Source organism: Heteronotia binoei, chromosome 10, assembly GCF_032191835.1.
Source record: "Heteronotia binoei isolate CCM8104 ecotype False Entrance Well chromosome 10, APGP_CSIRO_Hbin_v1, whole genome shotgun sequence".
Lineage (NCBI taxonomy): Eukaryota > Metazoa > Chordata > Lepidosauria > Squamata > Gekkonidae > Heteronotia > Heteronotia binoei.
The window spans coordinates 21,788,359-21,812,769 of record NC_083232.1 but is presented as its reverse complement, the minus strand read 5'-3'; the positions used below and the strand labels follow the sequence as shown (position 1 = coordinate 21,812,769).

The window sequence follows — 24,411 nt, the reverse complement described above, 5'->3', positions numbered from 1 at the left end:
ATTTTGGTTCTTGTCTGTAGTGTCTCAAGCCTCAGGAACCAGCATCCCTGAATCTCATCTCAGGGCCTGTAATGTGCCCTCTCTTGAAATGCTTGCTGCAGCAGATATCTCTGTAGAATCTCTGGTCTATGTCTGTAGAAGATGTAGAACCATTGCCCCGGACCACATAAAGCTTCCTTATACTGAATCAAACCATCAGGTCTATCAAAGTCTGTACTGAGCCATGGCCCCTTCCCTAGAGTGTCTAGGTACTATCACATGATTCTTCCTTCCTTCTTTCTCATATCAAAGTTTGGTTGGTGTGATGTTTTAATAGATACTTTCCCTCAGGCCTCAGATTCAGTGGGAGCTCACAGGAGTACTGCTCCTGAACCTTTCTGAGAGTTCCACCTCCTCCTTCTGAGAGTTCCACCTCCTTGTCCATTGAATAGTATTGCAGCTGCATAACAATCTCTGGATGAGCTCCACCACCTATTTTTCTACAAAATGACCCTTGCTTTCCCTAATGCTTGTTAATGTACTTTGGTCTCTCATTTCTTAATGATACAAAACTAGTAGATATGTTTGTGTCTTTATGTTTCTCCTTAATGGGCTGCAGAGGCTACAGTTTAGTAGGAGTAATAGCAAAATAAATAGTTTTTAAAAATCATTTTTCTACTGTTAGGATACCCAAGGCGAGAAATCCAAGAAAATGTGTGCATTTTCAGAAGCAATTGAAATATCAAAAACCGTTGCATGGACTCTGGAAAGAATGTTCTGCTTACAGCAAAATAAGCACATCTGACAAATTTTAATGTCAGAAAAAAATACTTGGGGGCTTATTATTATACCTTTGTTTTTACAGTAGCATCCTCTGTATTTTGCGTATTGACTAACTCTGATTCAAATTCCTCCCTCACTGGATGAACTCAGTTGGAGTGATGCTCTCTCAGCCTGATCTAGCTTATGTGGTCGCTTTGAAGATAAAACAGAGGAGCAAAGAACAATACTCTAAGCTACTTTGGGTTTCCGCCAGGGAGAAAAGTGGAGTACAAATATCTAAATAAAATAAATATTTCAAATAGACACAATATGATAAGCAATGTAGACAGCAAGCCAATAATGAGGGAAAAAATGTCAAGAGCCTTGGGAACAGGTCCTTGGCTGTGGGCCTGAGGTAAGCAGTTGAGGTAAATATAGGTGTAACTAAATTTATTGACGAGGACTTCAAGTGTTCTCTTTTCTCTTAAGTGGAAGTTGAAAACAGAAGCCCAACCCAGACTGTGGAACCTTCTCTCCCTTCTGCCTAGCAATCCAATCATACTTTTGCAATTTGACATATAGCTCCTTTGTGCTCCTCATTAATTGCTCCTCCTCTCCGCAGTTTATGGGTGTTTCTCTGGATTGTTTAGAAGTGAAGGTTGTGAAACTGGCTTTGTCTTCCAGAAATTATGATGGAAAGGTGTTGCATAGAAACTGTAATCATGAGTGAACATTTCTCTCAGAAACACTAGATTTTCAAAGAGTGGATTCACATGTCTGGTTCTGGTCACTCCATATGTTAAAAAAAATGTTCACAATGCTAAGATTTAAGAAAAAACATATTCCCAGTATCTTAAATCCACAAAGCAATCCTGAGAACGCTTTCCTGGGAGTAGCCCCAACAACTAAACCGGAGTAGGATTCTCAGAAGACCTGTTTAGGATGGCTCTCTAGCTGCATGCAGCCTCATTGCAGTGTAAAATCCAAGGCTTTTTTTTGTAGCAGGAACTCCTCGGCATATTAGGCCATCCACCTCTGATGTAGCCAATCCTCCTTGAGCTTACATTAGGCTCTGTATGAAGAGCCCTGTAAACTCTTAGAGGATTGGCTACATCAGGGGTGTGTGGTCTAATATGCAAAGCAGTTCCTGCTCCAAAAAAAGCCATGGTAAAATCAATAACATAGTGGTCATGGAAAATGCTGTCGAGTTGCAGCCAACTCATGGTGACTCCATTGCGTTTAAACCAAACAAACCAAAGGAGAAAAAAACGCCAACCATTTAAACAGGTGGGTACTGAAATGTTGAGTTTAGCAACTTAAAAGTATTACAGGTATTTAATACACTCTATGACAATTGAAAGTATAGAAAGTACATGAAAAATAAAATGCAATTGTTCAACAATAATCTTAGTCCTTCAAAATTTAGCTACAGACCAAAAGGATTTTGTACATAAAACCAACAGGCCAAATGCATTTTGGCTTCATGTGCCTTCTTCATTGGCCTATAATCATAGTCAAAGAGCATGCATTTGAAATCATATAAAAATATAAACATCTGTAAAAGGGAGGAGGCAGGTTCATAATATTCCAAATTGAGGTTGACCTCATTAAAAAACCATTGTATGTTTTTGAGTCAACTCTCAAAAAGTGCAGTTTTGTTCAACAATTGTTGTGCCTTTCCTCCAGTGTTTAGCCTCTCTCGGTGTGGATTTCCAAGGGAAGAGATGATCAGAGGAGGTTTGCCATTGCTTGCCTCTGCACAGAGACCCTGGACTTCTTGGTGGTCCTTCATTCAAATAGTAACCAGGGCTTAGTTATGAGCTCTTTCAAAATCAGGTTAGCTTGGGCCATCCAGGTCAGGGCATGCACAACATACATAAAACCGGGGGGGGGGGTTGTAGCAGGAACTCCTTTGCGTATTAGGCCACACCTCCCTGATGTAGCCAATCCTCCAAGAGCTTACAGTAGCCCCTGTACTAAGAGCCCTGTAAGCTCTTGGAGGATTGGCTACATAAGAAAGGTGTGGCCTAATATGCAAAGGAATTCCTGCTATGAAAAAAGCCCTGTATAAACCTATTTATTCAAACTTTGGATAAACACTCTGAATGCCCTCTTGATAGACTCTTAGGCAAACAAGTTTGTGGAGTGTTCAGAGTTAGGAACATGGCTGAACGTGCAGACCACAGTCCAACAGGGAAGGAATCTCATTTAACCCCGTGTGTGTCAGGGCCCAGTTTTGTTGTTCTTGCAGATTATCAGCTTCATGCAGGCTCAACTGGTGCCTACTTCACTTTCATTTAAGCACCAGACCAAAACACATATTTTAACCTCAGCTTTTAATTAGGGATTTTATCTTATCTTAGCTTTTTAAAGCTCTGCTTCTGTTCTGTGGATAAATGTTATGCTCCTTATGTCCCAGTGGCTTTTTTCATGGCAGGTTTTGTGATTTTAATTCTAAGTCACCTCAAGCAAGATTGGGAACAGGCAGCATAAAAAGTTCCTTTAAAAAAAGATGAACAAAACGACATCATATTTGTTTTGAACACATGTGACGCTGCCTTGTATTGAATCAGATCTTTGGTCAGTCAAGGTCAGTATTGTCCGCTCTCACTGACATCAGCTCTTCACGGCTCCACATCACCTACTGCCTCATCCTTTTGGTGTAGTCGTTAAGTGTGCAGATTCTAATCTGTGAGAACCAGATTCCTCACTCCTCCACATGCACCTGCTGGATGACCTTGGATCAACCACAGTTCTCTCATAGCTGTTCTCTTGAGAGCAGTTCTCTCGGAGCTCTCTCAACCTCACCTACCTCACAGAGTTTCTGTTGTGGGAAGAGGAGGGGAAGGAGATTGTAAACTGCTCTGAGACTCCGAGTGAAGGGTGGGGTATAAATCCAATTTCCTCCTCCTCCTGGAGATGCCAGGATTGAACCTGCATGGAAAGCAGAGGATCTTAAGAACATAAGAACATAAGAGAAGCCATGTTAGATCAGGCCAATGGCCCATCCAGTCCAACATTCTGTGTCACACAGCGGCCAAATATATATATATATACACACACACACACACACACTGTGGCTAATAGCCACTGATGGACCTCTGCTCCATATTTTTATCTAACCCCTTCTTGAAGGTGGCTATGCTTGTGGACGCCACCACCTCCTGTGGCAGTGAATTCCACATGTTAATCACCCTTTGGGTGAAAAAGTACTTCCTTTTATCCGTTTTAACCTGTCTGCTCAGCAATTTCATCGAATGCCCACGAGTTCTTGTATTGTGAGAAAGGGAGAAAAGTACTTCTTTCTCTACTTTCTCCATCCCATGCATTATCTTGTAAACTTCTATCATGTCACCCCTCAGTCGACGTTTCTCCAAGCTAAAGAGCCCTAAGCGTTTCAACCTTTCTTCATAGGAAAGGTGTTCCAGCCCTTTAATCATTTTAGTTGCCCTTTTCTGAACTTTCTCCAATGCTATAATATCCTTTTTGAGGTGCGGCGACCAGAACTGCACACAGTACTCCAAATGAGACCGCACCATCGATTTATACAGAGGCATTATGATACTGGCTGATTTGTTTTCAATTCCCTTCCTAATAATTCCAAGCATGGCGTTGGCCTTTTTTATTGCAAACGCACACTGTCTTGACATTTTCAGTGAATTATCTACCATGACCCCAAGATCTCTCTCTTGGTCTGTCTCTGCCAGTTCACACCCCATCAACTTGTATTTGTAGCTGGGATTCTTGGCCCCAATGTGCATTACTTTGCACTTGGCCACATTGAACCGCATCTGCCACGTTGACGCCCACTCACCCAGCCTCAACAGATCCCTTTGGAGTTCCTCACAATCCTCTCTGGTTCTCACCACCCTGAACAATTTAGTGTCATCCGCAAATTTGGCCACTTCACTGCTCACTCCCAACTCTAAATCATTTATGAACAAGTTAAAGAGGATGGGACCCAGTACCGAGCCCTGCGGCACCCCACTGCTTACCGTCCTCCACTGCGAAGACTGCCCATTTATACTCACTCTCTGCTTCCTATTACTCAGCCAGTTTTTGATCCACAAGAGGACCTGTCCTTTTACTCCATGACTCTCAAGCTTTCTAAGGAGCCTTTGATGAGGAACTTTATCAAAAGCTTTCTGGAAGTCAAGGTAAACAACATCTATCGGGTCTCCTTTGTCCACATGTTTGTTCACCCCCTCAAAGAAATGTAACAGGTTAGTGAGGCAAGATCTTCCCTTGCAGAACCCATGCTGAGTCTTCCTCAATAACCCGTGTTCATCAATGTGCCTACTCATTCTGTCCTTGATAATGGTTTCTACCAACTTTCCCGGTATTGAAGTCAGACTGACTGGCCTGTAATTTCCCGGATCTCCTCTGGAACCCTTTTTAAAGATGGGGGTGACATTTGCTACCTTCCAGTCCTCAGGAACGGAGGCAGATTTCAATGAAAGATTACAGATTTTTGTTAGAAGATCCACAAGTTCAACTTTGAGTTCTTTCAGAACTCTCGGATGTATGCCATCCGGACCCGGTGACTTATTAGTTTTTAATTTGTCTATCAGTTGTAGGACCTCCTCTTTTGTCACCTCAATCTGACTCAGGTCTTTCAACACCCCTTCCAATATTAGTGGTTCTGGGGCGGGCAAACACTTCTCATCTTCCACGGTGAAGACGGAGGCAAAAAATGCATTCAGCTTCTCAGCCATTTCCCCATCCTCCTTCAGTAATCCTTTTACCCCATGGTCATCCAAGGGCCCCACTGCTTCCCTGGCTGGTTTCCTACTTCTAATATATTTGAAGAAATTTTTATTGTTGGTCTTTATGTTTTTTGCAATATGCTCCTCATAGTCCCTTTTTGCCTGCCTGATCACAGTCTTGCATTTGATTTGCCACTGTCTGTGTTCCCTTTTATTAATCTCACTTGGACTGGTTTTCCACCGCTTAAAGGAGTCCTTCTTACCTTTTACAGCTTCCATTACTTTGTTTGTTAACCATGCTGGCCTTCAACTGAGCCACAGCCCCATCTGCTTTATCTACTTAATGCATAGTAGAGCAAAGTAGAACAATTCCCAGTGAAGTCATTTAAACAGAGAGGGCAGCATGAAACTGTCAACTAACAGCTGCCTTGTCTTCAGAGCAAAGAGTAACCCTTCCATTTGTGTTGCCAAATAGGAATATAAATATATATACCCCCCCCCCCAAAAAATCTTCCAAATGAAAAGTGATGACTTCCTTTTCCATCCTTTTTAATGCCCTCATAAATCATGGTGTTTAAACGCTTTCCAATAAATCAGTAGCCAAGTATATTGTTATACTATGTGCATCAGATGGATCCCAATTACTTATTCTATAAAGAACCATATATCATTAAGATCAGTTTCTTTGTAGCCAAAGACACAGCCAAATGCACAACCTTATGACTCCATTAACCACTCACATGTTTAGCTCCCTGCAGCTCCTTGTATAGAGAACATCTGGCTAATCGTCTGATGACTGTACTGGAGGCTGATTTAAGGGAGGTACCCAGGTTTGGACATTTACCTGTCAGCTTCCCTGAATAGCCCAGACCTCAATGGTTGGTCCACTTGGACTATTATAGAACATGCCTTAGATTGGGTTTTTTTTTTTTTTAAACTGAGAATAGACCTTGCTGCAAGGAATGACGCTGTGAATGATTGTGATATGCAAGGAAGAATGAATAATCATGATACAAAACCACCCAGGACATGTGGGGGAGCCATTTCATTTCCCACTCTTCACTATTTCCTCTTTCCCTTCCCTGGCAGCATCCTCTTCCAGCTCCCTTCTCTTCTTTCCACTCACCAGCCCACCTACCTGTATCTTCTTCTTCAGAACTCGAGAGACAGCATTCATGCCATCTTGCCTCAAGAATGTTAAAGGGTAGAAATCCTGGGCCAGTTGCCTTGGAGTGCAATGTTTGGGGAGGGGCTGTGGCTCAGTGGTAGAGCACCTGCTTGGCATGTAGAAATTCTCAGGTTCAATCCCCAGTACTTCCAGTTAAAAGGACCAGGGAAGTAGGTGATGTGGAAGACCTCCCCCTAAGATCCCAAAGAGCTGCTGCTGTTCTGAGTAGGGTTAGGGTTAGGGAATACTGAACTTGATGGACCAATGGTGTGATTCAGTATAAGGCAGCTGCATGTACATTCGGGTTCCTTTCTCTAAGGCAGACAGAAGTCCCACATGCAGTGCATTTCTCTTATTACAATGCACCAAAAGATCCATCTGCTCACCATCTCTCGGTCGCACAGTTATTCAAAGCGTGGGAGTTCTGTGCAGAACAGAGTCTAGCAAATCTACTTGGATAAAAACCAGTAAAAAAAGGGCAAAAATCTCTAAACACAGAATGATTTAGGTTGGATTTTTGTTTCTGCATTTTGCCTCCCTAAAGAAATACACCCAGCAAATACACAATTACAAACACTGTGTGATATATTTGTCTGTTTCAGAGGAGACTCCAGTGCCCAGTTGCACCCACTCACTTGTGGGCTCCAGGACCATACTTGCAATTAACTCCCAAGAAGACAGTCCTTGCACTGAGGAATCAGGCATGGAGGCAAAAGCTCCATACCGTAAAATCTTCAACAGACAACAATGTTGGCACCATGCTTATTTGCAAAATATCTCATTGGGTAGAAAAGCAGTGACCGATTCCAACAAGAACTGGAAGCAGGGTAGATCCAGGTAGGCAGCTGTGTTGGTCTGAAGCAGTAGAACAAAGTAGGAATCAAGTATCACCTTTAAGACCAACAATAAAACTTTGTTGGTCTTAAAGGTGCTACTTGACTCCTACTCTGAAAGCAGGGCAGTTTCTGGCGGGTAGCTGTGCTGGTAGAAGTGTAAGATTTGAATCTACTCCAGTGAACACCTTAAGAGCAACAAAATTTTCCAGTGTATAAGCTCTCAAGAGTCAAAGCTCCCTTTATCAGGTAACAGGTATCTATTAAGGATCCCCTCCTAAAGATACACACACAAAACATCTATTACATGTTACCAGTGAAGTAAATCCAGTTTGACTTTCAAATGTCTTCAAATTTGCAGTGATTTGCTGTGTGTACAGCATAGGGTTGTTAAGTCCAATTCAAGAAATATCTGGGGACTTTGGGGGTGGAGCTAGGAGTAAGGTTGTGACGAGCATAATTGAACTCCAAAGGGAGTTCTGGCCATCACATCTAAAATGACCACATTCCTTTTAAATGCCTTCCCTCCACTGGAAATAATGAAGGATAGGGGCACCAATCCTTTTGAAAATTGGAGGGTGTTTTGAGGAGAGGCACTGGATGCTATGCTGCAGATTTGGTGCCTCTACCTCAAAAAAATAGCTTCCACAGAGCCCCAGATACTCATGGATAAATTTTCCATTATACCCTATGGGAATCGGTCTCCACAGGGAATAACAGAGTGTCCAGCAGCCATTTCCTCCCCACCCCCCGCTTTCTAATGACTCTGAAGTGGAGAGAGGGCCTCCAGACCAGGGGATCACTTGCCCCCACCTGGGGATTGGCAACCCTCATACAGCAAAACTCTCCAATGGATGCAACAATTTAAACCAAATCAGACATATATATTATATAGACCGCTTTTTAAATTACCAGGTATTTAAAATTTATCCTTTGTCATTGGCTACCAACTGTAGTATCACAGAGAAGCAAAGTGATAGAATAAGAAGGAAGGAATGGGCATGTTTTGGAGGCAAGATGGAAAGGACCCTTTCTCTAACCCTGAAATGTCATGGGCAACTGTTTAATACTATATAAATGACGGTCCAGATTTTCTGCAGAGTTCATGAGCCAGTTTGGTGCAGTGGCTAAGTGTGCGGATGCTTATCTGGAAGAACCAGCTTTGATTCCCCACCACTTGCAGCGGCTGGAATGGCCTCGGCTTAACCATGGCTTTCTCAAGAGTTGTCCTTGAAAGGGCAGCTGCTGTGAGAGCTCTCTCAGCCCCACTCACCTCACAGGGTGTCTGTTGTGAGGGAGGAAGATACAGGAGATTGTAAGCCGCTCTGAGTTTCTGATTCAGAGAGAAGGGCAGGGTATAAATCTGCAGTCTTCTTCTTCATGCTACAGCTTCTTTCACGGAGAAAGAGCTTCTCTCTAGAGTTTCTTTCTAGCTATAATGGTTATATTCAGCAAATACCATTCAGTCCCAAGATTGCACTTGTACATACTTTACTGGAGATACTCCAGCATCAACCTCCATCCCTCATTGCATCAGTTTTGCTCCTGTCTTTTTGCCTCTGAGAAATTTCATTTTTATGAGACTTTGAAGGAATAAAATCTCATTCAGCTAACTCTTTTAGCTTAATGTATTTTTAATATTCCCTCTCCAAGGGAACAAAGCTGCCTCTGATGTTTCTTGTGTGCTTAACAAACAGAGTTTAGGCAATCTATTACACGAATGAACATTTTTAAAATTAAAGCAGCATGTGTTTTTTTTACCCTGACTGAGGTAAAACCCGGCAACACAACTGTGTACAGGAACCAGCTTACTAGGTGAGTTTCTTTGAAAAGTAAATAGTTATACTAATTGGATTACATCATATTCAAGGCAGGAAATAAGAATTTCCTGTCAGGACATCAACAAGTAACATGGAAGCTGAAGCAAAACAGAAGTAAGGCTGCTTCCATACAGAAGTCTTATTCTGCCTTTTACTTCAAAAATGGAACACTGGTTTTGGGAACACCCACAGAACATCCTCTGTCTACTTTCCAGATTTTCTTCCACTTTGTCCTGATCTTCCCCAAGTTTCCTTACTGCCATTTTCTCATAAAGATCACACTCCAAATGAGCTTTAATGACCCTTGGATAGAAGGTGCACATTTTTAAAAGTACTGCCCATATCAGCACATTGCCCCCATCTGGGGTTGCCAGCTTTCATGTGGGGGCTGGAGATCTCCTGGAATTACATCTAATCTCCAGGCTACAGAGATCAGTTCCCTGGAGAAAATGGCAGCTTTGGATGGTGGACTTTATGGCATTATAACCTGTTAAGGTCATCCTCTCCTTAAAGCTTGCCCTCCCCTAGCTCCACCCCACAAATCTCCAGTTATTTCCCAACCCAGAGTTGGCAACCCCATCCCCCACAAACACACACCCTACACTACTGGAAGACTGCTGGGGGCATGTTTAAAAGCTATGTTCTTGATACACTGCTATAGTTTGAGCAGGGGTGCGAAGTTGTTTTGGCCTGAAGGCAACATCCAGGTATGGAAATTTTACAGCAGCCTGAGAACTATCAAAGATTATCTCTGGGGCCTCACGAGGCAAGGGCTAATAATGTTACTCCACACATTCTAGTGTCCTGGCACCACAAGTGGACCTCCAGATGTCACCTGGTTTCTTTGGCCACCATGTGACAGAGTGTTGGACTGGATGGGCCATTGGCCTGATCCAACATGGCTTCTCTTACATTCTTATTCCCTCATTCACACATACCACTCACCCCACAAACGTCACACCTTATTTCATATGTGCTTTCAGGTTGGTGTTCAGATACTCCATTCCCTCTAGAGTTGCCAGGTCCCTGCTGGACACCAGTGAGGGATGCAGGGAGTAGGGTTCCCAGATACAGGTTGAGAAGCTCCTGGAGACTTGTGGATAGAGCCTGGGAGGTCAGGGATCTTGCTAGGGCTGCAAAGCCCCTAGGCTGGGTGGGGTTTCCCCGCCCTTCAGGTTCCCAACCCATCAGCCCACATTGGGCCGGCGTGGGGAACCTCCCCCGACATTGCTGGTGCAATGACATCACCCAGAAGTGATGTCATTGCACTGGCGACACAGTGTGCCAGCCACTCTAGGCGTTTCTGGGAAAACTCTATGGTTTTTCCGGATGCTCTATATAATTTGGGAGGGAAAACTCTATGGTCACGGGGGACTTGGCAACCCTAGATCTTGCTGGGGTATAATGTCATGAATTTATCCTTCAAAGCATCCATTTTCTTCAGAGGATCTCTGATAGAACTGATCTCTGTAGTCCAAAGATTAACAGTATCCCCAGATCCTACCTAGAGACTGGTATCCCTAATTCCCTCCCCAGGGCTTTAAAAAAAAAAAACAGGAAGTCCTTTGCATATTAGGCCACACACCCCTGATGTAGCCAATCCTCCAAGAGCTTACAGGGCTCTTAGTACAGGGCCTACTATAAGCTCCAGGAGGATTGGCTACATCAGGGGTGTGTGGCATAATATGCAAAGGATTTCCTGCTACAAAAAAAGCCCTGTCCCTCCCTTTATTCCTTTCTTGCCTATTAGGGTTGCCGGGTCCTCCCAGGCCAATGGCAGCAGATGGAGGAGGTAGGGTTGCCAGATCCAGGTTGGGAAACTTCTGGAGATTTGTGGGTGGGGCATGGTTAGAACAGGGACCTCAGTGGGGTAGAATGCCAGAGTCCACCCTCCAAGGCACCCATTTCCACCAGGGGAACTGATCTCTGCAGTCTGGAGATGAGTTCTAATTCCACCGGGAGGCTGGCATCCCCGTCACCTACCTACCTACACACATGGAAACATAAATGCATTAGAGACCTTTCTTTCTTTCTTTCTTTCTTTCTTTCTTTCTTTCTTTCTTTCTTTCTTTCTTTCTTTCTTTCTTTCTTTCTTTCTTTCTTTCTTTCTTTCTTTCTTTCTTTCTTTCTTTCTTTCTTTCTTCTCCAATAGAATATTAAATGCTCTTCCATGTTCATTTTAAAGGATTTCCTTTCCTTTCCAAATGTAGCTGCCAGAGCTGCTCTTTGTAAGTTGGAAAGTGATGTGGAGGGGCGCTTTTAGCCATTGACTCCCTTGCCACTTTATTACTAATACTAACCACAGCTGTTTTTATGCCTGCTGAAAAAATAGAGGAAGGATTGACTATGTATTAAGCTGTCTTGAGCTACCTAGAGAAAAGATAAAAATATGGTTATATAGTGAATCCATCAATGCAAACATACCTTATTGCGCTCATAGACTAGTGATCTGACAATACAAGGCAGCTTTGTATATTCATGTCATTTTATATAACTTCTTTGCCCTGCCATAACTGGGAAAAGCCCAGTCTGCTTGAGGAAGGTGCAGTTAAAAATAATATACTACTTGAGGAGACGTGCAGTAGGATTCTACCAACTGAAATCTGTGGGAGCACACCTTAACCTTCTAGAGCATTCAGTGGGTGACCGCAAAGTAGCTGTTTTACTACAAAGGAAATTCAAGAACAGAATGGAGAGAGAAACTGCTGAATTATAAATTATTATGAAACACCACTCCAGGACTGAACAGGGATATTGGGGGTTTTATCTCATCACCTATGCTAAACCCACTCTCACTATAGCTATACATCCACAGTATTCCAATGTATTTCTCTTTTAGAATAGTGTATCAGAATAATTTTTTGTATTGACATACTCAAATAAGGGATATTGGCTGTTAACCCACCAACTACATGTATTTCAGCCCACTGTACCCTATCCCCTTGTCTGAAGAAGTATGCATGCATATGAAAGCTTACATTCTGAATAAAACTTCGTTGGTCTTAAAAGTGCAATTTGAATCCTACTTTGTTCTGCTGCTTCAGACCAACACGGCTGCCCACTTGGATTTATCTGACATCCCCCTAGATATGCAATGTGTTAAAATCCAAAGATGGATGTCCCAATCCGAATAAAATAAAGTGCCTTGGCACCTGGCCATTGCAAACACAACCATGCCTCACTAATTTGTTAAAAGTGTGAATGTCGACAGTAGGAGGATTATTATGGCAGTCAAGTACAGCTAGAATAAACATAGACGGTCAGCAACACCACGGGCCCTTCCTCATGGTCCAGTGAGCATTTTGAGCACAGTCTACACTTCTTCCTTCTAGCTTCCTTTGAACATTTGCAAAGCATTACGGAAACGTTTATGATCATTCAAAGCTGGATATTTTTTGCATGGCAAACAGGCGATACTTCCTGCAAACAGCACCAAGGAACAACAGCAAAGAGCTACATGTCAGCAGTCTGCATATAAAGTAACAAACTCTCTGCAGCCACTGGCTGTACTTGCACCCTGCAAACCAGTGTGGGCGCTGGATGACAAGGCGGGCATTAGCACAGATGGGGCAGCTGCCGTGGCCCAAGGCTTCTGGTATGGCCCATTGTCACAGATCCCTCCCAACCATTCCCCTCCCCTGCCACCTGTCCATGCGCCTTCCCCTGCCCTTTGGTTGCAAGCTCTCCACCACCCATGCTCCCAGCATGGATGGTGAAGCACGTGCAAAGAGCGCACAGCAGCTGCACTCACCAGTCCTGTTGGGGGAAAGGGCATGAGTGTGATGCAGGCGGCTGTGAGCACAGGTGGCGGGAGGACTTGTGAAAAAGGGAAGGATTCTTGTTTAGATGGGAACACACACAGGTGGATGAATGGAAAGGGAGGGATGGGAGCTGGTGGTGGGCAGAGTGATGTCTGCTCAGGCCTTCCTAAAACTTGGAACTGACACTGCTGGATGGACTGAGAGGAAGAGGAGGAGGAAGAGGAATTTGGTTTTATATCCTGCTCTTCACAACCAGAATAGGTCTTGCAGTGGCTTACAATCATCTTCCCTTCCTCTCCCCACCCTATGAAGTAGGTGGGGTTGAGAGAGCTCTGAAAGAACCATGACTGACCCAAGGTCACCCAGCAGGTTTCACGTGGTTTGTCCACATTAAAACCCGCCATTCTTAACCCCTGTACCATATTTGGCTCTCACAGCTGGGAGATCAGGGTTCAAGTTCTGCATCCAGTCATGAAGCTTACTGGGCAATTGATCCCAAAAAGCAATCAGAGACATAGCCACTTTACTCTTCCTGTTTCTCTGTCCATTCTTCGTAGTCCACATCAGAGGACTCGTATCACTAATGTGATACGAGCAAAGCCTGGCTGGAGACAGATTTATTTATTTAGGTATTTATGCCTCTCTATGGTCTCCAGGGGTGATCCAAAACAGCTTACAATGTCATTCAACCCACCTCTGTTTTGTCTTCATCACAGTAACCGATAAGGTAGGCGAGGCTGAGAGACAGCGAGGAGACCAAGATTACCCAGCAAGCTTCCATGGTAGAGCCAGGATTTAACCCTGGTCCTCCCAGATCCCAGACCAGGGGTGGCCGAACTGTGGCTTGGGAGCCACATGTGGCTCTTTCACACATATTGTGTGGTCCTCGAAGCTCCCACCACTCCATTGGCTGGCTTGGAGAAGGCATTTCCCCCTTTAAATTATATCTCCAAGCCAAGCCAGCCAGCAGCTTGGAGAACACATTTAAAATTAAAGTTGCTTTCTTTCCACCTCTTTCCCTGCCTTCTTGCCTGCCTTCCTAGAGCTGCTGGGTCCTGTTGGAGAATACCTGGAGACTTTGGGGGTGGATCTAGGAGAGGGTGGGGTTTGGGGAAGGGTACAATGGGGGTGGATCCAGGGGAGGGTGGGGTTTGTAAGCAGGGTACAATGGCCTAGAGTCCACCCTTCAAAGCAGCCATTTTCTCCAGGAGACCTGATCTCTGCCAGGTGATCAGTTGTTAAAGCAGGAGATCTCCAGTCCCCACCTGGAGGCTGGTAACTGTATGCCTTCCTTCCTTCCTTCCTTCCTTCCTTCCTTCCTTCCTTCCTTCCTTCCTTCCTTCCTTCCTTCCTTCCTTCCTTCCTTCCTTCCTTCCCTCCTTCCCTCCTTCCTTCCTTCCTTCCTTCCTTCCTTCCTTCCTTCCTTCCTTCCTTCCTTCCTTCCTTCCTTCCTTCCTTCCTTCCAACTTGTGGCTCTTAAACATCTGGTGTTTATTCTATGTGGCTCTTAAATTAAGCAAGTTTGGCCAGCCCTGTCCTAGACCAGCACGTGAACATTTTTCCCACTCTAGCTCTGTAGCAGAAAGACGCAGACAGGAACTGAGGCAGAGGGGGCAATATCAGCCTCTCTACATCAGAAAGGATATAGATGCAGGAAAATCAAGGCGGAAAGGAAGCCACCATAGGATTAGAGCACCTTCTCTAAAAGAAGCATGAATAATTCTCCTCTAAAAGAAGAGTGGCAACACATCTTGGCAGGATATGTTAGTGGTTTACTTTTAGACATCTAAAGGGAAGCCATATAAGCAGGGGTGGAATTCTAGCAGGAGCTCCTTTGCATATTAGGCCACACCCCTTGATGTAGCCAATCCTCCAAAAGCTTACAAAAAAGAGCCTTGTAAGCTCTTGGAGGGTTGGCTACATCAGGGGTGTGTGGTCTAATATGCAAAGGAGCTCATGCTAGAATTCCACCCCTGCATATAAGAGATTTACAAAATATGGGGAAAACGAACAGAATTTTATTCTCTCTCTCTTTCATAATACTGGAATTCAGAGTCACCCTTTGAAATAGATTAGTAATAGAGTTTCGGGACAGACAAAACAAAGTACATTTTCCATGCAATCTGTGATTAGCTTGTCAAAATCACAAAGATTTTTGGGGCATACTAAAGACTAACAACTGTACTGTGGTGTGAGCCAGAGCTGGCTTTGACAGATGCATCCGTTTATTCCAGCATAAGCTTTTGCAAAATGATAGGAGAAGGGGAGCCTTCCTTGACCTCCTCAGGCAGGCCCATCCACAAAGTGGGAGCCAAACAGGCACCACAGCGAAGGCATGCGACTGGGCAGTTGTCGACTGTAGCCCTGTGCAGGGTGGCATCTTCACAAGGCTTTGCTCCGATGAGTCATTGGGAGTGACTCTTGAGGTGGCCAGGAAAAATGAGCCACAGACAGTGAAGAAGGTGATTCCTGACGGGGCCTTTTGGCATTCAAGGCATGCTTCTCTTTTTCTTCCCCCTCTGGCAGAAGTCCCAAGAAGCACAGTCATCCCATTACTAAATCACAAGGAGGAAGACGGATGGGATTCCAGAGCCAGATTTACACACAAGCTACGTAGCCACAGTTTGGGATGACAAGTGGCCTCCAAACACAAAAATGTACTGATGCTTTTTTGGAGGGAGGGGGGCTGTTAAACCTGATAACTTAGGGCTGGGTCACCCAGCATGGCACCCCCAAGCACCTGCCTTCCATGTGCTTTTGCCCAACATGGCATCCGCAAGCTCTTGCCATGTGCTTTAGGAAAGCAGGGGGGTTTTGGTAGCAGGAACTCCTTTGCATATTAGAGCACACCCCTGTGATGCAGCCGATCCTCCTAGAGCTTACAATAGGAAGAAAAGCCCTGTAAGAAGAGCCCTGTTTTGGAGAATTGGCTACATCAGGGGTGTGTGGCCTAACATGCAAAGGAGTTCCTGCTACAAAAAAAAAACCCTGCAGGAAAGTAAGCTAGAGACAGAACCTAGTTGTGGTTTGGTGTAATGGTTAAGTGTGTTTGGTGTAGTGGTTAAGTGTGTGGACTCTTATCTGGAAGAACCAGGTTTGATTCCCCACTCCTCCACTGGCAGTCGCTGGAATGGCCTTGGGTTAGCCGTGGCTGTCATAAGAGTTGTCCTTGAAAGGGCAGCTTCTGTGAGAGCTCTTGCAGCCCCACCCACCTCACAGGGTGTCTGTTGTGGGGAAAGAAGATATAGGAGATTGTAAGATGCTCTGAGTCTCTGATTCAGAGAGAAGGATGGGGTATAAATCTGCAGGAGATCTGTAAGAATTCTAACTCCAGAGGACAGAGAGCAGCTCCCCTGTGAAAAAAAGGTGTCTGTCTTGGAGAATGGACTCTATGGCATTACATCCTGATGAGATCCCTCCCCTCCCCAACCCCTGTCTTCCCCAGGCTCCACCCCTAATCTCCTGGAATTTCCCAGCTTGGAGCTGGCAACCCTGGCAAGCCCTTGTGAATGGTTGTCTTCATACAAAGAAAGGGGCTTCACTTAGGTCCTCGCCACTGCTCACTGCAGAAGGAGCTGCTAGAAATGCAAATAATAAACAGGACCTACAGATCAGCTGTGATGTGCCGGTGGGGGGGGGGGGAGGAAGAGGGAATGGGAGCATCACAGTAGCAGAGTCCCCTTCCCACCAGCTGCCTATTCTGTGTGTTTATATTTTTCACTCTCCTTTCTCTTGGGTGTGTATGTGTACTCGGCTCCACCTCCTGTGGCAGCCATTTTGTAGTAGCACCCACCACCCTACCTCAATATGGCTGCTAGGCTTAGGACTTGAAACAGGTCTCATGGGATCCAGTCTTTCTCCTCAAACACCTCCATTTAGTAACTGGTTTAATGGTGTACCCTCAGACCCCAGAGAAGAAGCACAAAGCTCACAGATGCAGATATTTAAATCAGTACGGTTTTTCCCCCCTGTTTTCTGGGGAAGTTACTTCTACAATCAACTTTTTAAAAGTATCTCTTTAATGATAGAAGATTCCTTCATTCGTTTTCAGTCTGGCAAATGCGGTATGTGACTTGGAGCTTGGATGCGTTCCGGCTTCTGGTCTTTAATGAGTGCCCAAAGGTGAAACTTCACAAAGCACTTCACTGTGGCATGAGAAGCAATTATAATCTTTGCTGAGCTGGACAGCCGGGCAGGGAAAAAAGGAGTGCCACACCACGGACAGAAAATCACACTGGTCTGAAATGACGAAAAGAAAGATATCTGTATCTGCACAGATGTTAGGTGCGCCCCTATTTTATAATTATTTAATTTATATTAAAATTATATAATTTATATTGGGTTCAGTCCCGGTGCTGAATGCAATTCCCAGCAAGAAACCACAACTTTTTTGTACATATCCAGATGGGATTCTGACTGAACACAGTGGAACTTACTTCCAAGTAAATATTCATAAGATGTATGCCATGGTGCATGCTAAGCCCTTCTACAAGGGAAAGTGTGGTCCAATATATAGACTTACTTGAAGAACTGAGAAGAACTCTCCTGATTCTAATGAGGGAAAGAATAATAAACTCATCTTTTAGGCCACTTTAAAAGTACACAAATATCCAACATAACAAAGAACAGTGAAACAAATTTAAAACAAAGTTTGAGTCTAGTGGCACATTTCAGACCAACAGAGTTTAATTCTAATTTCAGGACACAAGCTTTCAAGCTTACACCCAGAATTAAACTTCGTTGGTCTTAAAAGGTACCACTGGAGTCAAACTTTGCTCTATTGCTTCACACCAGAGGTGGCCAAACTTGATTAATGAAAGAGCCACACTGATTAAACCTCAGATGTTTGAGAGCCACGAAACATGAAGATCAGATGTTTGAGAGCTGCAGCACAGGAAGGAAAGCAACTTTAACTTTAAATGCCTTATCCAATGAATTTGATGGCTTGAAGTGATTTAAAGAGAGAAATGTCTTTCCAGAGCCACTGACGGGGCGGACGGGACTTTGAGAGCCACACAATATGTGTGAAAGAGCCACAGTCTGGCCACACCTGCCAACACAACCTGAATCTAAATGTAAAACAGTCACCATTCAATGGGAGCTTTCACACATAGTAAATCCACTTCAGAGCCTCCAAGCTGCTCAGCGTGGGGGTTCCCTGATTTGAGTCTCACAGCAACCCTTTGAGGTAGGTTCTTAAGACTGAGAGAATCGCCCCGGGGCCACCTGGGTGAAGCTTTTAGGGGTGAACCAGGGCTTGAACCCTAGTCTTCCTGCTCTCATCTCTAAAAATACTAATTTGACAACATTGGCCTAAAAATATTGGTTGCCAGGAGACACAGGGGGCCCACCCACAACTATAAGGCTATCATTTAATTTTTGTAAAAATAAATAAAAATTTCAAAAAATGCGTGTGGAAAAAAGATACAATTAAAACTTTTGCAAAATAAATATATATATTTTTAGTAATTACAGCGTACATATACTGTACATACCACTGGCAGTATACAGTAGATACTAAATGTAAATACAGGTTACATTTTCTCCAGGGGAACTGATCTCTGCCAGCTGGAGATCAGTTGTAAAAGTGGTAGATCCCCAGGTGCCACCTGGAGGCTGGCAACCCTAAATACAACGTGAATTTTAGTTGCATTACATTAATAACACTGGAAGTTCGATTACATTTTCAAGCTACTGAAAGGTCATTAACATTTTTACCATATTGCCTAATGTTTAAGGGGGCCCACTTGCCACTGGGCAAGCTGACACCCCGGCCAGTCCGCCACTGCTTCTAACTGTCATGCCTGCGTTCAAAACACCCCCACGGAGGAGGCCGAGGAGGGCTGAGGGATGCGTGGCAAGCGGCCAACAATTGGAGGGAGCCCCAGAGAAGGAGGGGCGGCAGAAAGGCGGCGGGGGAGAGAGAGAGGAGGAGGAGTTCGGGGCTCGCGGTACAGCAGCAGGCAGGCGAGCCACAGCGCAGGAGAGAGACCACGGGCTAGAAGGCGCCTAGGCAGCAGCCGCTTTGCCTCTGCCCGCAGACTGGGACTGGTGCCTAGGCGCGGGGCAGGCGGGAGTGGCCCACCACCACGTGTGCGCCCTGGTCGCTGCCGCCGCCGCCCCGGGGAAAAAGCGCGGGCGCGCTGGAGGAGGGAAAGGGGCGCCGCCGCGCCCTCCTTATGTGCATGCGGTGGGCTTGTCTCTGCAGCTTCGGCAGTCCCCCGAGGAGCCCCTCGCTTCCCCCGGCCCCGGGTAGCTGAGCCCGCTGCTGCCCCTCCGGCTCTCGGCTGGGATGCAAAACTTCGCGCTTTTTCTCCTCTCCGCCGGCTGGACTTTGGGGCTGGTGAGTCATTCGTGCAAAGCGGAGGAAGGGGGGGGGATCTTGCCCGGGAGTCCGGCCTCAGCCCCCCGGGGCCGCGCGGTCCGTTACCCGAGACCCAAGAAATAATAGCTCCTGAACATGTCTTAAGTACGGTTCCTTCCGCTACATTAGTGCTCTTGGTGCAAGTAGGTCAGGCCCCCCTGCAGCTTTCGTGAGGCATGAGGGGTTTTCTCCCGACCCCCCATCAATATTCTCCTTTGGTCGGCCTTTTTTAACCACCAAGGTTTTCTGATCTTTATCCCACTAGAAATTTAAAACATTTTGGATGGTTTTGTGATGGAGGGGTGCCCTTGGAAAAGCAACCCGCAAGCTCCGTGAAAGGTGAAGTAATCCCTGTGTGTGCCGAGGAAACGCACTGGGGGACTTTGGAGGCCAGTCGCACTCTCTCAGCCTAACCTACCTCACAGGGTTGTTGTGGGAGTAAAATGGGAGGAGATGATTTAAGTCACTGAGTCCCCGTTGGGGAGAAAGTTAGGGTACAGATGAAGTAAGTAAATAATGATGGGGGGGGTCTGTGAAAAGTGTACCAGCAACAGATAGGACCTGTCTGCAACCACTGGAACTGGAAGCCCAAAAGTTGGTAATTGAAGCACCACCTGCCAAATGTACTCGTGTACTTGGTGTTAATCTTGAAATAAGTACTGTCCTCTACTTCCACATTCGCTGTCACTAACGTTATCGTGTGTGAGTTTTTATTGAATTATTTTGTAATTCGGAGTGTTCTAAATCATCCAGATGTTTAGCCGCCCTGAGCCTGCTTCGGTGGGGAGGGTGGGATATAAATAAAATAATTAATTAGTTAATTAATTAATGGTTTTATGCTTGCTGTCTTGGGCACCCTGATTGGGTGGGAAGGCTTCATAAAAATATTTTAAAAGAATAAAATAGACAATTAATTAGAATTGCACTTTTCGCCTATTGCTGTGCCTTGAATGTGTGGCAAAGGGGAATCTCTTCTTTAATTATCCTGATTGTTGGCATGGTAGCAATTAATACGTTACAAGGTAACCATTTTAAGCAACTTTATTGTGAAAACTGAGCATTTAGTGGAAGGGAAAGTGGATACTGATAAATTTTTGCCTGGAAACAGGTATGGAATTGCATGACTAGAGGGGCGGTTATTATGATCACACATTTGGGAATAAGGGAAGGAAGTTTGACAAGTTTCTCTACAGTGTAGGATTTGTTAGTGATTGGTGTGAAGTATTGAGTGTGACATCATGCTGTGAGGTATTCCCCAGTTCATAAACCTCTAGATTACACTGTAATCTTGCTGGGTTAGGTCATTCCCACGCAGACAATATTAATCAAATTTTAAGCAAAATTGATTGCTTCCCAGTGCCCTTGATGTCGTCACCCAGACTGACTGTCTAGATAACTGTATTTTTAAAATTTATTATTACATTTCAGTATTTATTATTATTTTATCCCACACTTCTTCCAAGGAGCTCAGAGTAGGATGTTATATAGGCTTTCCCAACCTCCAGGGGGGGAATGTCATATTCTTTTAATAATGTCTTAATGAAGTGTTATTTATGCCATGAATAGCTCCAGCTGCCCATTTCCATGTATTGAGACTCTGTTAGAGGGACAGGACCGTTTTCTGCAGGCTTGTTAGCCACCCTAAATGTATACTGTTTCCCCTTCTTGTGTTTTACTCACACAGCAACCCTTGTGAGATGCATTAGACTGAGAGCAAATGACTGGCCCGAGATCACCCAGTGATCAGTTATCGCTGAATCTCTCCTGGGTCCAGATATGGCACGTAACACCCACAGTCTTCAAAGCTAAATTGCAGTAAAGATTAATTGGCCTTGACGTACATCAAGCTGCATTTTCTACTCAAAATCAAAATGACGAAAGAATAGTTTTTAAAAGGTGGCCGGGGGGGGGGGGGTTCCTACTGCTTTGGTGTGTATTTGCAGCTGGAGTGAATATTCAGAGTAATTTTGAGTAGGAAACGAAAGTGTGATCATTTGTCTGGATCAAATAGTCCAGAATCAAGAAGTATGAGTTTGTAAGTAAGTTCTTGGCAAGAATACTAGGATGAAGGCTACCTTAGGGAGACGGTTGTGTGTATTCTTCATGGTGGAGTGCATACACCTTCTCTGCTGTATCATGAAGCAAAACAGAGTTAAAGTGTTCAAAGTTTTAACTGTGATGAGCTGTGGTTTTAAGCAAAACTGGGCTGAACTGATTTACGTGTATATTGCTTGGAGTAAAAGAGAGCTAAGGTGGGGGTATAGTAGCTCCACATTGAGCATTGCACCTGCATATTTGTAGTCTGACAGTGTGCACCAGGACATGCACAATGACTGACAACATGGCCCAGTGTGCATTCCATAGGAGATCTGCTTTCAGCGTATTCTTTAAATCCTAAACAAAAAAAGAACCAACCAGCTACAAGGCTGCCACTATCCATCTCACCCATGCGGCATTTTTTACCAATAGGAAAATTTCCTCCCAGCAGCTGTGTCCCCAGCCCGGGTGGGGAAGAAGACAGGTATAATATGGGAACTCTGTAGCTCAGGGAAGTTCAGCATGCAAGACACACCTGGCAGCGCTTCCAGGACATCCTGAGCTGATGGCATGCCTCTTGGATTAGCATCCTTGCCAGCTTTAGACGTGTTTGCAAACTTGAGCCTGAAGTGGAAAAATCACAGGGTTGGGTTTTTTTAGCAGGAATGCACAGGAACGCAGGGTGTGGCCTGATGTGCAAATGAGTTCCTTCCAGGCTTGTTAAGTAGAAAAAAAACAGTGTAAAGCAATGGTGACATCAGGAGGTGTGGCCTAATATGCAAATGAGTTCCTGCTGGGCTTTTTCTACCAAGAAACCCTGATCACAGTGAGATTGACGCTTACCAACCCAGCTGGAACTTCTGAAAAAAATGATGAAGATCAAAAGCAAGCATGCGTTGCTTCTTAGTAATCTGTTGCCTAGAGTAACTGTTTTGTGACTCTTAGAGATAAAGCTTGTATAGTCGTGATCTTACAGATCTTTCTGCTTGTTACACATTTTCAAAGTATGAGTTGGAAGACTGGTGGTGGAAGGTGCCATCAAGTTGCAGCTAATTTATTTTGTTATCAAGGCGAAAGACAAAAGGGGGAGCTTTGCCATTGCCTGCCTCTGTGTAGCAACCCTGGACTTCCTTGGTGGCCTCCCATCCAAATACCAGGGCTTTAGTTTCCAAGATCTGGTGAGATCAGGCTAGCTTGGGCCATCAGGTCACTTGCCTGTATTGATAGCATAACATTTGAAGTACATATTTTCCCACAAAAGACGCTGGCTGGCGGGTGGAATTCACGTGTGGAATTTACTGCCACAGGAGGTAGTGGCAGCTACAAGCATAGCCAGCTTCAAGAGGGGATTAGATAAACACATGGAGCAGAGGTCCATCAGTGGCTATTAGCCACAGTGTATTGTTGGAACTTTCTGTCTGGGGCAAGTGATGCTCTGTATTTTTGGTGCTTGGGAGGGGCAACAGTGTGAGGACTTCTAGTATCCTGGCCCCACTGATGGACCTTCTGGTGGCACCTGAGTTTTTTGGCCATTGTGTGACACAGAGCGTTGGACTGGGTGGGCCATTGGCGTGGTCTAATATGGCTTCTCTTATGTTCTTATGGCATGTTATTCATTATTCATTATTACATTTTTATCCTGCTGCAGGGAGCTCAAGGTGATGTATAGCATCCTCACAACAACCCTGCAAGGTAGGGTTAGGCTGTGAGAAAGTGACTGGCCTCCGGTCTCCCAGTCAGCTTTGTGGCAGAATGTGGGCTTGAGCCCATTCCTCCCAGACCCCAGCCTTAATACTTTAACCTGGTAATATTTTCCTGTGTAGCAAGAGCAGCCTAGAGGGGCTTGGGCAGGAGTGTCGAACTCATTTGTTATGAGGGCCAGATCTGACATAAATGAGACCTTGTTGGGCCGGGCAGGGCCATGTGTGTACCTATTTAAGATTAGCTAGCAGAGATATAAACTTTTTAAAGGACACAGACAAACATGACTAAAGATTTTTTTAAAAAAGAAGACCCTTAAAACATGCTTAAAACATTAGCACTTGTTGTTCTTAAAGGTGCTGTCTTTGTATTTCTCCGATGGGATTCAGGGAACTGGGCAAAGGAAGCTCTGACTCTTTTTTCCCTCCTTCCTCAAGGAACTAGGAGGGGGGAGAACCCTCAACCAGTGGAGAAAATAGGGGTTTTGCTCTGTAGCTCCTGTGCAATTGAGTAAGCCTTGCAAAGCAAGTTGAGATGCGAAAGGAAGCAAGAGAGAGGGAGAAGGAAGCAGATGACAGCCAGTTGCTCGGGGGCCTGATAGGAGCCCTCTGGGGGCCTGATTCGGTCCACAAGCTGCATGTTTAACACCCCTGGGCTAGGATGTGAAGCAAGAGGAAGAGGTGAGGTTTGGGGTGGGGAGACAGTTGTTCTGTACAGGTGGTCTGTGTGAGAGTGTTCTCTAGCATATTGGCAGTGAGGGAAAACACATAGAGCAGCCTACTTTGGCATTGTGGAGGTTGCAGAGGAACATATATAAACAGGACTGTAAGGAGAAATGGTAAGGCTGGACGAGACTGACGCCAGCTTGGACAATCTGGGCTTTGTGGCGGATGTAGAGCTGCCAGTAAGCCCAGAGAACATAAACCTATATGTTTGTAAGCGCCATGGAACCAGTGAGGGGGAACATGATGGCTCTCTTTAAGTCTTTGAAGGGCTGTCACTTAGAGGAGGGCAGGGAGCTGTTCCTGTTGGCCACAGAGAGCTGAACTCACTATAATGGGTCTAAATGGGGCACAAACTGGGATAGGGTGATTAACAAATCCAATAAATAATAATAAATTAAGGGTGGGAAGGTACCGGCTGGATTGTTGGAAAAGCTTTGTTATAGTTGTTCAACAGGGGAATCGGCTACCTGGGGGGGGGGTGAGCTCTCCCTCCCTGGCAGTCTTCAAGCAGCAACTGGACAAACACTTGTCAGGGATGTTCTAGGCCAAGGGTCC

At 45.0% G+C, this 24,411-nt stretch overlaps 1 protein-coding gene across 1 annotated transcript in view; it reads left to right on the top strand.

Annotated features, from left to right (window-relative positions):
• The first annotated feature begins 19,277 nt into the window (after positions 1-19,277).
• VIPR2 (vasoactive intestinal peptide receptor 2) overlaps positions 19,278-24,411 on the top strand; it is an 80,085-nt gene continuing 74,951 nt past the window's right edge. Inside the window, exon 1 of the mRNA XM_060248122.1 lies at positions 19,278-19,372. Coding sequence (XP_060104105.1) covers positions 19,322-19,372 — 51 coding nt within the window. The 5' untranslated portion in view covers positions 19,278-19,321. The remainder of the gene's footprint in view (positions 19,373-24,411) is intronic.